General features: G+C 33.2%; 2 protein-coding genes across 13 annotated transcripts in view; one reads left to right on the forward strand and one right to left on the reverse strand.

The window, feature by feature from the left end:
* The window catches only part of Cbp53E (Calbindin 53E), a 404,419-nt gene that overhangs the window by 99,142 nt on the left and 291,472 nt on the right, over positions 1-13,805 (reverse strand). The gene's annotated exons all lie outside the window — the stretch shown is intronic.
* LOC143200547 (uncharacterized) lies at positions 519-9,438 on the forward strand. Its single transcript, XM_076410993.1, has 4 exons — positions 519-694; positions 3,952-4,308; positions 4,363-5,100; positions 8,992-9,438. The coding sequence occupies exons 1-4, from the start codon at positions 644-646 to the stop codon at positions 9,346-9,348; spliced, it is 1,503 nt and encodes a 500-aa protein (XP_076267108.1). The 5' UTR covers positions 519-643; the 3' UTR covers positions 9,349-9,438.

A 13,805-nucleotide genomic window follows, 5' to 3' on the forward strand; every position in this document is an offset into this window, starting at 1 on the left:
GCTACTATATTACTAATATCGGAGTGAGACAAGAAAATAACAGATAACCGACCTTATTTAAAATATTAATATCACTGCTGTATACTAGACACAATTACACCATTCTTGAACATATAATTACTAAGACAAAGTAAACTTTTTTCCTATCATTATCTAAGAAGAATATCAATTAATATCAAAACTAATTCAAATGCATGTAACATTTAAGCTCAGTGTCACTTATATTCTTTACAACCATAATTACCACAATTATTACTAATTTTAAGCTGATTATCTTAATTAGCTTAATTGATAAAACAAACAAACAATGTTACATAAACGACACAAATTTAACGATATATTCACGGCCGTTAGCAATCCATAAATTGCTATACACACGACATCCAAATTGTTCCGAACACACCAACTGTTTCAAATTAACCATGTACGTCCGATGAGCATAAAAAATCGTTTAATACGGTCCTGAGATGAACAAAGAGATAGCGCTGGGATATGTTCAACCATCTCTTCAATTTTTTTCTCTTTGATTTAAGAAGATTGATGGGAAGATAAAAAATGGGATCATACGCGAAATAGTATATAAGAAAGGGATTTCGTTCTTAGGATAACAATCGCGACTAGTATTTCGGCAAAGGTATCTAGGATGAAACCACTGGTGCTTTGTTGTGTGGTACTTGGAGTATTTCAAGTATGGGTATGTAGAATTTGTTGATTAGTATTTTGTTATATTGTCAATTTTCCTATATAGGATATAAATATTAATTTAATAGGATAAATGTTCGGGTTTATAATTCTGCTATTTATATTGAACAGTTTATTTTATTTAGTTTACAAAGATACTTTAATAAACGGGTAAATGAATAATGATTTATTGATTTATTATTGACATTTTTATAAACCAAATCCCTTTCTTATATACTATTTCGCGTATGTAGAATTTGTTGATTAGTATTTTGTTATATTGTCAATTTTCCTATATAGGATATAAATATTATTTTAATAGGATAAATGTTCTGTTTATAATCCTGCTATTTATATTGAACAGTTTATTTTATTTAGTTTACAAAAATACTTTAATAAACGGGTAAATGAATAATGATTTATTGATTTATTATTGACATTTTTATAAACCAAAAAGAAAAAGATTTTATATATTGTCCATCAATAATGCGTATATTTTTGTATTCTTGGTGTTACTTAAATTCGTCAAAAAATAGACGCCTTATTTGCAATGTCTTCAAGAAATTCCCCGTTATAATATGTGGCATAGATTATAATAATTGCTCTCAGCTCTCATTTCTCTGTTTCTTATGAAAATCTAATTTGGTTCGATTTTCCGATCTTCATCTTCGAAGTATATACATTATGGAAATTATTACTACCATATATTTATTGGTTTCCAGTGACACTACTCGTGAATATAAAGTACAATATTACTGTTAACATAGATTCCCTTTTACTCTTTAGTTCTTTTGAATTCTTACCTGTTGAATATTATGAATTCGCCTAATATCAAAGGTTTTTTAGTTAAATTAAATTCATTTAGAGGTAAAGAATATTGCGCACTATGGATGTGACCTTGTGTTCGCCTGCCAGTGTTCTTCTCACTTCAATCCTTAGCATATTGAAAACAACACAGTAAGAATTGTTTATTGCTATTTAATTATTACATTGTTACTAGTCGTTTCCGTGTAACCAAAAATTTGTCCTTATGATAGCTTAAATCTAATTATATAACTAGGAGGACCCAGCGGCCCTATCTCAGTCTCTGGTGAAATAATGTTTATACATGTCACTGTTGTATTTCTTATTACATGCACCTCACTACACAACATTACACAAGATCAGATGGTTTGATTCTTTTGAGTCTTTGTCCTATTCTGGTAGTATACAAAAGCTGTAATACTTCGAACACTAAGAAATGAAAATGATCTTCAAAGGAACAAAAATTCAAGACTTAGATTTTTGTTGTAACTATTTTTATAAATTGAGAGTAAGAATTCTGAAAAGAAGACAAAAAATCTACTCTTCTCGCGTCTCAAAAATGATTGTCATTAATACAAAGTTGCTGTATTAAACACTTTTCGAGATTATACTACGATGGTATGGTCTATAAAGCGGAGATTCGTTGAATTGCTTTTAAGTATGACATCTTTTATTTTGCACTTGGATGAATCACAAGTAGGATAAGTGCGGGATAAATATATCAGCATGAATTTCCAAAATTAAAATTAAATTAGATTCACTTAAGCTAAAGTCAAACAAGCTTCAATTTTCTGATTCCCTGCTCATTGTCTTACTTTTATGTGATATAGTAACTATTTTTCATCTTCTTTCAAGCGAAATCTTGGATAACTTCTTGCAGATCCTCGTTGGTTATCATGATGCTTGATGGTCTTTGTCTTGGCAGCGATGGATTCTTAGTTGATATTATTACTTAGTGTAACTAAATATTAAAATATGAATAGGCTTTATTGTTGACTGATAATTCTATTTCTATGATATTAGATTAAGTTGGGAATACCTTTCAACTACCTAGTAAAGTATTATTAATTTTCAATCTAATCTCCCCATCTTTGATGTTATTTCCAATAAAATCTACAAGGTCGTTGGAATGTATGTATTAAAAATAAAAGAAATTAGACTAAAAAAGAGACTTAGACTAGAAAATAAGTTATATTTATTACTATAAATTCACTTCATCATTAAGGTTCCATCAATTTCGTTCGACTTATTGTACAACTCGATATATTGTATCAAAAATTTTAGACAAGTATTTAATAGTAGATGGTATATCTGAAAAGATTTCCATAATACAACCTAACACGTTCACTGCCGATCTGGAATCTAATACTTACCCTTAAAGCCGACTACATTTTTTCTTATTACAAAAATAAAATATTCCTAATAACGTTTTTAATGTGTGTCCAGCTTAGCTTTTAATATTTTTTGACAAAAATTTATTTTTTTTGTGCCACGCACCAGAGCGTCATCGGTACTGAGGGTGGACAGAATGGGAAGATATAATTTAATATATCATAACAAAATTATTATATAATAGGATTGAATCAACTATAAAATACGATAAAAAAAATACACAGCAGAAAAATGAGAAAAAAAAAACTAAGTAAATGTTACTACAAACAAACAAAATATCAATTCAAGTCCACATCATTCTAAACTACCATACGTGTCTTTTCTTCTTTTTTTTTGTAAATGACAATTTTCACATTGCTTTGTCATTACGTTTCCTGCTTTCTTCTCCTCTCGTATTTTCAAAACAGGTTCGATGATAACCGCTCCGGAAGTAAGTTTGAACGGGGCCTTTAGTAACCCTTTTATGACAGACAAATGAAAGTCGTAAATTGGAATACGATTGCCTGAATATCTATTGTAAAGCCAGGGCACGTTTCATATCTATTTTTCCACTTTTAGGGCAAGGGGGCCCTGACATATCGATATTTTTTCTAGCCAATGCAATTCTGTAATACATATGAATCAAACAGGAAAAATCGAAACAAAGCATATAAATGATTCAACTATTTTCTTGAGATAATGTGATACTACTGTACAAGCACACTGCTAATGTCCAACTAAATACAAGGCTTAGAAAGACCACCGCACATATAACGCGCTGGAGCGTAATGGGCGTCCAATAAAAGCCACACATTACGCGCTAGTGCGTTATTGGCAGCAAACGTGTTAAGAAATATTTTATTATTTTTAACTGCTTTTCTTTCAATGATTATTTTAGAGTTCTTTTGCTCGTTTTAAGCTTCTAGTTACCGATCTTTGAACTATCGAAATCACCATATATTCACCACACACAGCATTATTGATGGAATGGTTTTAACGTTTAATAAAAATATTTCGATACTTAGTCCCATTTTCAATTTCCCTATTGCAATTAAAAGTAATATCACTATAATTATTTAATTTTTAATAAAACAGGGAGCCCCATTAAACAACGAACAGAAAGACAAGCTGAAAGCCTATCATCAAGATTGTTTGGCCCAATCTAAAGTTAATGAAGATATTGTCCAGCAATCGAGGAAAGGAGTCATCAGCGATGATCCCGCTTTCAAAACCTACCTGAACTGTTTCTCTCAGAAAGTAGGTTTCCAAAATGCTGACGGTGCTGTACAAAAAGAAGTCTTCGAACAGAAAATCGGCAAAAACCTCGAAGATGCCGCGTTGTTGAAGAAACTCGTCGATCAATGCGCCGTTGATAAAGAAAATGCCGTCGAGACCTCCTACTACATCGCCAAATGTCTACGAGATGTAGCTCCAAATCTGGAAATTTTCAAGGTATTTAATTTGGTTTTATCTACTGGAACATTGGCTTATAATTGGTGTGATTAGGTTGATCCTGATGTCGTATATCTACCAAACGAAGTAGCCCAGAAAGTTAGCCTTATCCACAAAGATTGTGCTGCTCAATTCAACTTCGATGACCAAGAAATAGAAAATGCCCGGAAACACAACACCATATTCAACGACCACAAATACGAACCCTATTTCCATTGCTTCCTGAAGAGGCAAGGATTCCTCAATGCCGATGGACAAGTAAACAAAGATGGTTTCGAAAAGAATCTCGGCCGAGTCATCGACGATCAAGCCGTTCTTGATGGCCTCGTCAGTAAATGTGCCGCACAACAAGAAACCCCCGAGAGTACCTCATTTTTCGTTGCCAAATGTCTCCACGAAAACCTCCCAATTTACGTTGAACTCTTCCCTAAGGAAATCCCCGTTTCCGATGAAATCGCCAAAATTATTCTTCAGCACGGACGCGAATGTATCCAAGAAACCGGAGTAGATCGCGAACTGGTCCAAAAAACTCGCGAAGGTATTTTCGAAGAAGATCCCAAACTTAAAGAGTTCGCTTTCTGTATGGGTAAGAAGGCTGGATTTATCGATGACGCTGGAGAGCCTCAGTTGGATGTAATGAGACAGAAAACCGGGCAGCTTCTTAAAGACCCTGTTGTAGTTGAGAAACTGGTGAAAGAATGCGGCGTTAAGAAGGAGACTCCACAAGAGACTGCCTTTTATGCTTCGATGTGCTTCAGTAAGAATTCTCCAGGAAAACTAAGCATTACTAGAGTAAGTATTCTAATATTATTTATTTTCCGCATACGCTATTATAATAAATAGGTGAAATTTTAAGGTTTAATTTAAAGTATTGACTATCGTTAGTTACTATTTCTTCTCACATATCTTGTAGCCTATGTATTTCATGACAAAAAAGATTTCTGTCAAAATATAATTATTACTTTTCTTTGCTAATGTTACTAAATTTTTATTGATCTTTCACTGTTCTAAATTAGGTGTGTGAATTCATTATTATAGTGTTTCAGCAAATTTATTTCATATAAAAATATTATTCATTGTCTTTTATAACCTTGTCGATATTTCAAGAAACGAAAAACAGCTTGTTGAAACTCAGTCAGTCTTTAACGTGAAGATGCTCTATTATTTTCGAAGAATATACACATTTGGTTCGCATTTTTAACTAATTCTCCTCTAAGATATATTGCATTGTCCAAAACAAATGGTAGTCGGATAGGGTAACGCCTGGTGAACATCATGCTTGCGAGAAAACTTCCTATTTCGCTGGGTCATGATATCAACATGAGGTCAAGCAACCGTATGGCTAATCTATTTTATTACTCTATCCCAGAGGTTACAATGATTCTTGTTCAAAATATACATTTCATCAATGATTACAGATTTATACTAAAAGATTTTTCATTTTGCCCTAAGTTGTATTCGGATAGCAGCTTTGGGACCAACCTCCCAAGTTTATTATAAATAACCAAAAGCAAACAATAGCTTTAAAATTAATTTTCAGTTCGAGATATTTGCTTGGATGATATTTAACTGAGTTGTAAGCTCTTGTAGTAATTGCTTTAAATCTTCGTTGTTTATTGCAAACTTTCGAGGTTCTCCAATATGCGACTGGTCATTGAAACTGAAGCCAACACTTTTAAGGTGATTTCTTCAATAATTATACATTGTATAAGATATATTTTTGGTAGCAAAATATTTGCAAATTAATTCTTGAGCTCCGAAAATTTTCTTTCTTATCGAGAACAGTATAAAATGGGCAGTTTCTTATGAAACTCTTACCTTAAGTTATGTAATCCCTGTCAACTTTTGCCTGTGCTTTTAGTAATATAAAATATATCAAACTATCAGTAGCAAATAATTGGTTTTTTTTTAAGTATGATTTTAAATTAAAGGGAATCAATAGTAAAAGGCCCTAATATAACTATAATGCCCATATATAGTCAATCCAAAGTTATTTTGTACATACGTTATTAAAATTTGTGACGTCGTAATGTTGCCGCATCAACTCTGAATTTTAGTTCAGTTTAGCTTTGACATACAACAAAATTCTAATCTAAATAAAGTAATTAAACAACAATACTGTTATCAAATATAATTATAGTAAATCTAATGCATATATTATCGAAGTACTGAAAATTACAATTAAGTAGACATTTATAGTAGTTTGTAGTTTAGGGTTGTGTTTAATTATATTTATATTAAACTCTTTTCTATAACACCTATAAATTAAAGTTCTAGGCACGTTTGGTTACAGTTGTTATATTTTTATATCCCCTGCAAACCTATTCTTTCTCCTCTAACACATTTTAACCAATTGCTCATGTATATTCTGAACAATTTTACATATATCTATGCACATATATATCTTTAATACTTTACAATAATTTTTCTTACAGTTATCGTATGTTAATCATATACTCACCTTTACTTGTTTCCATTCTCATCATCCTGTCTTCGAAATTCGCAGCATTGAATCATATCATATTCAGAAAGTTTCATTCAAGTGAATAACTAAGCTGTTAATTTCCAATATATCTAACATTTGTTCACAATTACATCATTTGTCAATTTCTTCTTCAATCCGAACCGAACAATTCCTGTTTCCAGCATGAATTACAATATATTTTCAATGAATTATTAGAAATTATTATAAATATCAACTTTCGCTGTTATAACACTATTTTTACTATCATTTTCCCAGTGACCATTGGATATTGGTCCCATTCTGAAATACCTATGTCTCATCTTCATCATAAATTGAAATAATAAGTCTTCCTTAATTTTATTATATGCTTTTAGAAACTGTGTTCTTTTAAAAGCAATATCCAGAAGTTCCATTAGACCTCTTAAATACTTTTCGGACTAACAGTTTCCTTTGAAATAACTCTATTAAATTATGTTTGTATTGAAAAACTACTCACTGTTTTTATACATGTCATATATTTAATCTCTGATAGAGCTAACATCAAGCTGATCTTGAATATATTTTTCATTTTTTGAAATATTTCAGGGTTGAGATATTCAGGTATCCATACTAATATTCTCTGCAGATGCAACACACTAAGTACACACTATTTTCAATAAAAATCGCAACAAATTAATATTTAACAGTAAAACTGCTTATATCTCTAGCGAATCTTACTGGCCTCCATTATCTCATTCATTTTCAAAATAACTGATTAGAGAAGCAATCTGTTCTGTTTGGCTTCGGAATTTTCAATTAGAATAATGAGAACGAGTTAAAATTTATCAAAACAAGCAAAGCATTAAAATAATGTATGCTGGGTGATAACCTCTTATCACTCTTGTTAGACTATATATTAATATGGGGTTGTTGCATGTATTTTAATCAGCGATATTTATTGATGAAGATGTTAAAAAACTTAATTCTTAAATTTGATCATTTTGTTGTGTATTTACATAAAAATAATTTTACGTTCAGTATTATTTAGTTACAGTATTTACAGGCGCTAATCATGGAACGTTCTAAATTGAAGTTTCGACATTCATTACTTGTATTGACTAGTGAAGCCCATCAAAAACATTTAGAAACTTGATGACATTAGTCTGTCATATTCCGGTTGTTGATTTTGTTTTTATTAGTTCAATGTGATGATTTTAAAGGTAATGACAAAGAAATGCGCTGGTGGATCAACAACGTTTGATGACAATTAATTATAGGATTCAGATAATTTCAGACAGCTTAGCAGTTGATGGACGAACGGTTTCCAGGTTTCCATTTACATGCTATGAGAGAGATCTAAAATGAGAAAAAAGGGCTATCACACGAATTACCTGAGAACTTAATTCCTAATAGTTTTTTCATCGCGGCTTCATTTGAAATTTGCGCAGAAAAATATTAAGCATGTGAATTGTTATTGGCAATGAAAAGTAGAGGTACTACGACAATCTTAAGTTTAAAAAGTCACGGGTTAGTCCAGGAGAGTTATCCATATCCACACCGAGGCGAAATATTCATGGCCATAAAGATGCTATGCATATGACGAGCCCAGCAAAGTATCTGTTACCACAGATGTCTATCAATGTTATTTAAGTAAATTCAAAGACGCATTGTTGCAAAAAACTAGTAATATATGATAAATCTTAGCCGCACGTTGCAAGATTTCGAGTGATACACTTGGTTGCAGCGTTGCTGGGAAGTTCTGTGTACTTTCTAGACATAGCGCCATCTGATTACCACTTATTCAAACCGATGCAATACAAATTCATTGGCATACAGCTTGGATATGCTTAGGAAGTGCGAAAATTGATGGCCGCCAAACCAGCCTATATTTAAAGTATATAAATGATCAAATTACATGCTAATAATATAATTTTCCATCTCTATCCAAAACAATAAAAATAAAATATTTCTCGTTAATCACTCTGACGCTTATTAAAATCAAAATAATCCAAAAAAATTAGAGAGCAATTATTTGGAATGTACTTTTATGTAGCAATTTATTTACTGAACAAATATAAAATTCAATCAATTGCGAAATGAGAGAAATACTTAATCATTACTATTTTAATAGAGCGTACATTTTGTTTCGTTTCTCTTTTAATCAGTTTAGGGTTAATTTTAAATTTAATGAACTTTTTAATGCTGAGTAAAACTTAAACCTATTGTTATCTTGTTTACAGTTCGGAGTATTGTCATCGGCCCAAAAAGAAAAAGGCCAGAAACTCATCAAGGAATGTTCCCAGGAAAGTCGCGTCCCGAAAGAACTGGTTCTGAAAGCTCGCAAAGGTGATTTCGTCGACGACCCTCTCCTTAAACAATACTTCTACTGTATATCCCGGAAAGCTAACGTACTCTCGGAGGAAGGCGAGTTTAATGCAGAGACTATCAGAAAGGACCTGACTGAATTATTCAACGCCGAGGAGGCTGAAAAACTGCTGGAGAAGTGCTCGAAAAAACACGATACGCCTCTGAACACCTCGTTCGAATCGTTCCGATGTTTCTACAATAGCGCTCCCGAAGTAGCTCCGGTATTCTAAGCTTTAAATCATAAGTAGGACGTTGTACGACGTTTTAGTTTTATTTATATTATTTATTCGGTCAATAAATGATGATATTTATCGATAGTATTTATGTGTTTTTTTGTTATTTTATTAGTAACATCGCTCAACAAAAAATTTTGTAGTATTAAATACAAAGGATGTACAAAATAATTTGAACAACTGACATTAACGCAGTATTTATTTACTAATAGCAAATGGAATTCTTCACAGAACAGATTCGTATTCGTATCTGAATAATTTGCAATTGAATGTTATCCTATAAATGTACTGAGACTGGAAATCCATACCCTGGTTTCTGCTCCAAAAGTCCTCTTAATGGTCAAATCATGTCGAGGTCTGACTATTGTGCTAGACAGAGAAGATATCTTAGGATATTTTGATGCTTCTCAATCGATCGACATTCTTGGCTGTATACAGGGGCGCATCATCATCATGGAATATAATAATTATTGGTAGCAATGTAAGAATTTCATCATTAGGGATGTTGAGATATTCACTAGCTGTAATTTGGCTGGTGATGTGAATGAGAGGACCACTTGAATACTAGGATATTGCTGTCCACGGAACAGAACGGAACCTCATCGATGCTTGACTGTAAGAAGCAGACTGTTCGGATCATTTCTTTTGTTTTTAGGAAATAATGTAAACGATAACTCATCGGACCATACCACTTTCTTCCATTCAACAAGGGGTTTTGCCATGAAGAGTTTCGCAATAGCAACACTCTCATGAATGTTTCTTTGCTTTGTGGAGCTCCCACCAAACTTTATTGGTCGATGCCGTATTATATATTCCTTTTCTCCTGTGATGTTTTGCCTCATTTTCTGTATGCTATCATTACCGTAGATACTGTCGATATTGATACGTTAAACACCAAAATCAGCTATTGTTTCAGATACTCCCACTAATCGAACACCAATGATTTGCCTGCTTTCATTTGACAGACCTCATATTCCATCAAGCATCTGTTTTAATCATCGAATAACAAAGCGTTTAATACACTGAAATACAAATTAAAATAAATTTTATTATTAGTCCTCCACCCTATTCTTTCGACAAATCCCTTCTTACGGATAGTAGAATAGATTTTGGCTCAGATTTTTGGAAAATGAAATTCAATCACTTCAGATCATCTTATAACCTTTTCGTCCAACCTCACTTCACTTCTTTTTGAAAATCAAATTCAATCACTTCAGATCATCTTATAACCCTTTCGTCCAACCTCACTTCTTTACGTCTCAACACACCATTTTCTCTGCTGGTCTTGTTTATGATTTGGAAATCATTTGAGTGGTTATTAAAAGGAGAGCCTGTGAATAGCTGATCTGCACGGCTTTCTCTAGGATGTTAAGTGTAATTCAATCACACTCATGTGATGATCCATTAATCAAAAACGCGTACAATACGCTTCATAGACTTACTAGAGTAACCTAGAAAAGTGTTTTTGCTTGGCTTTCTAGTCATAAGGGAATTAAGAGAAACCAAATGATTAACCTCATAGACAAGGACGCTATTTCAACCGGCCCTCACTATCATTATATAATAAAATCTGAAGATATATTTCCTTATATAGAATCCAAAGGAAATGATATGACTAATTCTAAGCTGCGACCTAAGGGACAAGCTATCTATATAAGTCTATATTCCTTTCCTAATTCATATCCTACTGTACCAAGTAGTCTTTAATGGGCTAGGATATTGTAAATTTACCCACCGACATTTGCCGAGGGGAAAACTCCACTTCTCATTACCCTCGCTGTTCTTATTCACTCTTAGTATATCATATACTTTTAGAATATCAATCTTTGACCATATTAAGAGAAAACTTCCCTCACTGTTTATCAGACCTCGGATCTCCAAGATTATTCGCCTCGTAAAACCTACCTAAGCTTCTAAGAACTTTGAAAGGCTTAGTTCGAAATTCGATAACAAATCGCTAATTTTTGCTATCTAAATTGAATATATTTTTTAGCCATAGCCCTTTTATTTTTACCATACTTTTTACCAACTGGGGTTTGTCTGGACAGGACCTACCGTTTAACGTTAACTCCGAAAAACGGTCCTCAACATTAAGCCTACCGACTGGCGAGTGACCAACCTGGAGATAATTCCAGAAGTAATCCGGTCTTACCCAGCCTGGTTACTGGTGTGACTGGGATCATTTTCCCTGCTGGATATTGCACTTGCCTAAGGACAATCACAGACATAACAACCATGCGCTGGCACGATTTGAGCCCGCGCCTATTGCATTAGCAGGATGACCCCGTCGCTTTTACCACTATGTCAACCAAGCCGGCACATTCATATTGTGATCGTAACCATATACAATTTAAATGCCATTATTCCAAAAAGGCAACGCACGATTTTAAAGTTGTATTATTTTTATTATTCTTCATTCATAGAACCTCTGCTACACACTAATATAGGAGTAACTTTAATAGCTGTATAAGTAATTTCGTCAGTTAAATATATTGAACACAAGAACAATCAATTGCTATAACAATAAATTTTGGTAAAGACTTATTTAAACAATTTATATTTGTATTTCTAAAATTGTGGAATATCTTTTAAATGAAATAATTGTTTCTGAATTAGGTCCAGTACATTCTGCTATAATGTCGTTAAGTTTCTAGAGATTTGTCATATAACTCATTTGAAATCTGCCTTATTGTTTAAGCCAGTTTAACTCACATAAAAAAGCACACCAGCACTTGTTTAATTAATTTTAATTAAATATTTCAACGTCTGAGTAATATTTCTATTAATACTAAAACGACCGTGTTTTGATTTTTGTAATTAGTTATTTACAGGAGGTGTACAAAATATTATGAACATATGACATATAACAGGGCAATTGAAAAGTCATCAGCCTACCATAGTAAAACACATTTTTTTTGAAAAATTAGTTCTTTCTATTCAATATAATTCCCTTCAAGGGTGATAAACTGATTATAGCGACCCTTCAACTTTTCGATACCATTTTTGTAGTACGATTTGTCCTTTGCTTCAAAATAGGCCTCAGTTTCGGCGACCACCTCTTCATTTCACGAACATGTCTTCCCAGCGAGCATTCTTTTGAGACCTGAGAATAGGAAATAGTTGCTGTGGGCCAGATCTGGAGAATGCTGTGGATGAGGATGCAATTCGAAACCCAATTCATGAATTTTTGCCATAGTTTCCACTGACTTATGACACGGTAAATTGTCTTGGTTAAGCAGCACTTTCTTTTTCTTCGAATGCGGCCGTTTTTTGGCGATTTAGTCCTTCAAACGGTCCAATAGCAGTATGTAATAATCGCTGTTGATGGTCCTTCCTTTTTCAAGATAGTGAATGAAGATTATTCCATGCGTATCTCAAAATACAGACGCCATAAACTTGTCAGCCGACTGTTGCATTTGTCGGCGCTTTGGAGCGGTTTCATCGTATGCAGTCCACTCGGATGACTGTCGATTGGACTTCGGAGTGAAATGATGGAGCCATGTTTCATCCATTGTTACATACCAATACAAAACTCGGGTTCATTACGCTTAAACATCTTCAAACATTGCTCCGAATCATCAACTCAGATGACTGTCGATAGGATTTCGGAGTGAAATGATGGAGCCATGTTTCATCCATTGTTACATACCGATACAAAACTCGGGTTCATTACGCTTAAACATCTTCAAACATTGCTCCGAATCATCAACTCAGATGACTGTCGATTGGACTTCGGATTGAAATGATGGAGCCATGTTTCATCCATTGTTACATACCGATACAAAACTCGGGTTCATTACGCTTAAGCATCTTTAAACATTGCTCCGAATCATTAAGTCGTCGTTTTTTTTGGTCAAAAGTGAGCTCGCGTGGCACCCACTTTGCACAAAGCTTTCTCATACCCAAATATTCATGAATGATATTATATACACGTTCAGTTGATATCTTTAGAGCGTCTGCTATTTCATTCAATTTCAATTTACGGTCATTCAAGATTATTTTGTGGATTTTTCGTTATGTTTTCGTCGGTAGCAACCTATTTTGGATGTCCTTTGTGTTCACCCATTTCTTTTTTATCCATCTTTTTCATAAGAACAAAAGTTGTTTAACTCAAACTGCTATAATTTACAAACTAGTGATCCGACAGGTGTCAAATTTATACACGCATCTTTTGAGGGTTAGGGCTTACTAAAAACCTATGGATTTAATTTTAGTAATGCCATCTATGTGTCAGGCCGGAGACTTTGAACTAACCTGTTACATAATGTTTACTTATTAAGGCGGTTTTTAGCCACCATTTGCTTTTAAAACAGTTGCAATTCTTTACGGAGTAGATTCGTGAAGTGTCCAACGTTTCCAACGAAATGTTGTTCCATTCTTATATCACAACATCTGACAATATCTTATGCGTTATGATATTCTGATACTCTTCCAACCAAGAGTGAACCTTTTTG

Source organism: Rhynchophorus ferrugineus, unplaced genomic scaffold, assembly GCF_030347505.1.
Source record: "Rhynchophorus ferrugineus isolate W39M unplaced genomic scaffold, kcgeb_rfMv2 rfM8, whole genome shotgun sequence".
Lineage (NCBI taxonomy): Eukaryota > Metazoa > Arthropoda > Insecta > Coleoptera > Curculionidae > Rhynchophorus > Rhynchophorus ferrugineus.

Coding starts and splice junctions, on each gene's coding strand:
- LOC143200547 (XM_076410993.1), top strand. CDS start 644: ATGAAACCACTGGTGCTTTGTTGTGTGGTACTTGGAGTATTTCAAGTA. Junction 4,309..4,362: donor CAAATCTGGAAATTTTCAAG/GTATTTAATTTG, acceptor TGGTGTGATTAG/GTTGATCCTGATGTCGTATA. Junction 5,101..8,991: donor GAAAACTAAGCATTACTAGA/GTAAGTATTCTA, acceptor TCTTGTTTACAG/TTCGGAGTATTGTCATCGGC.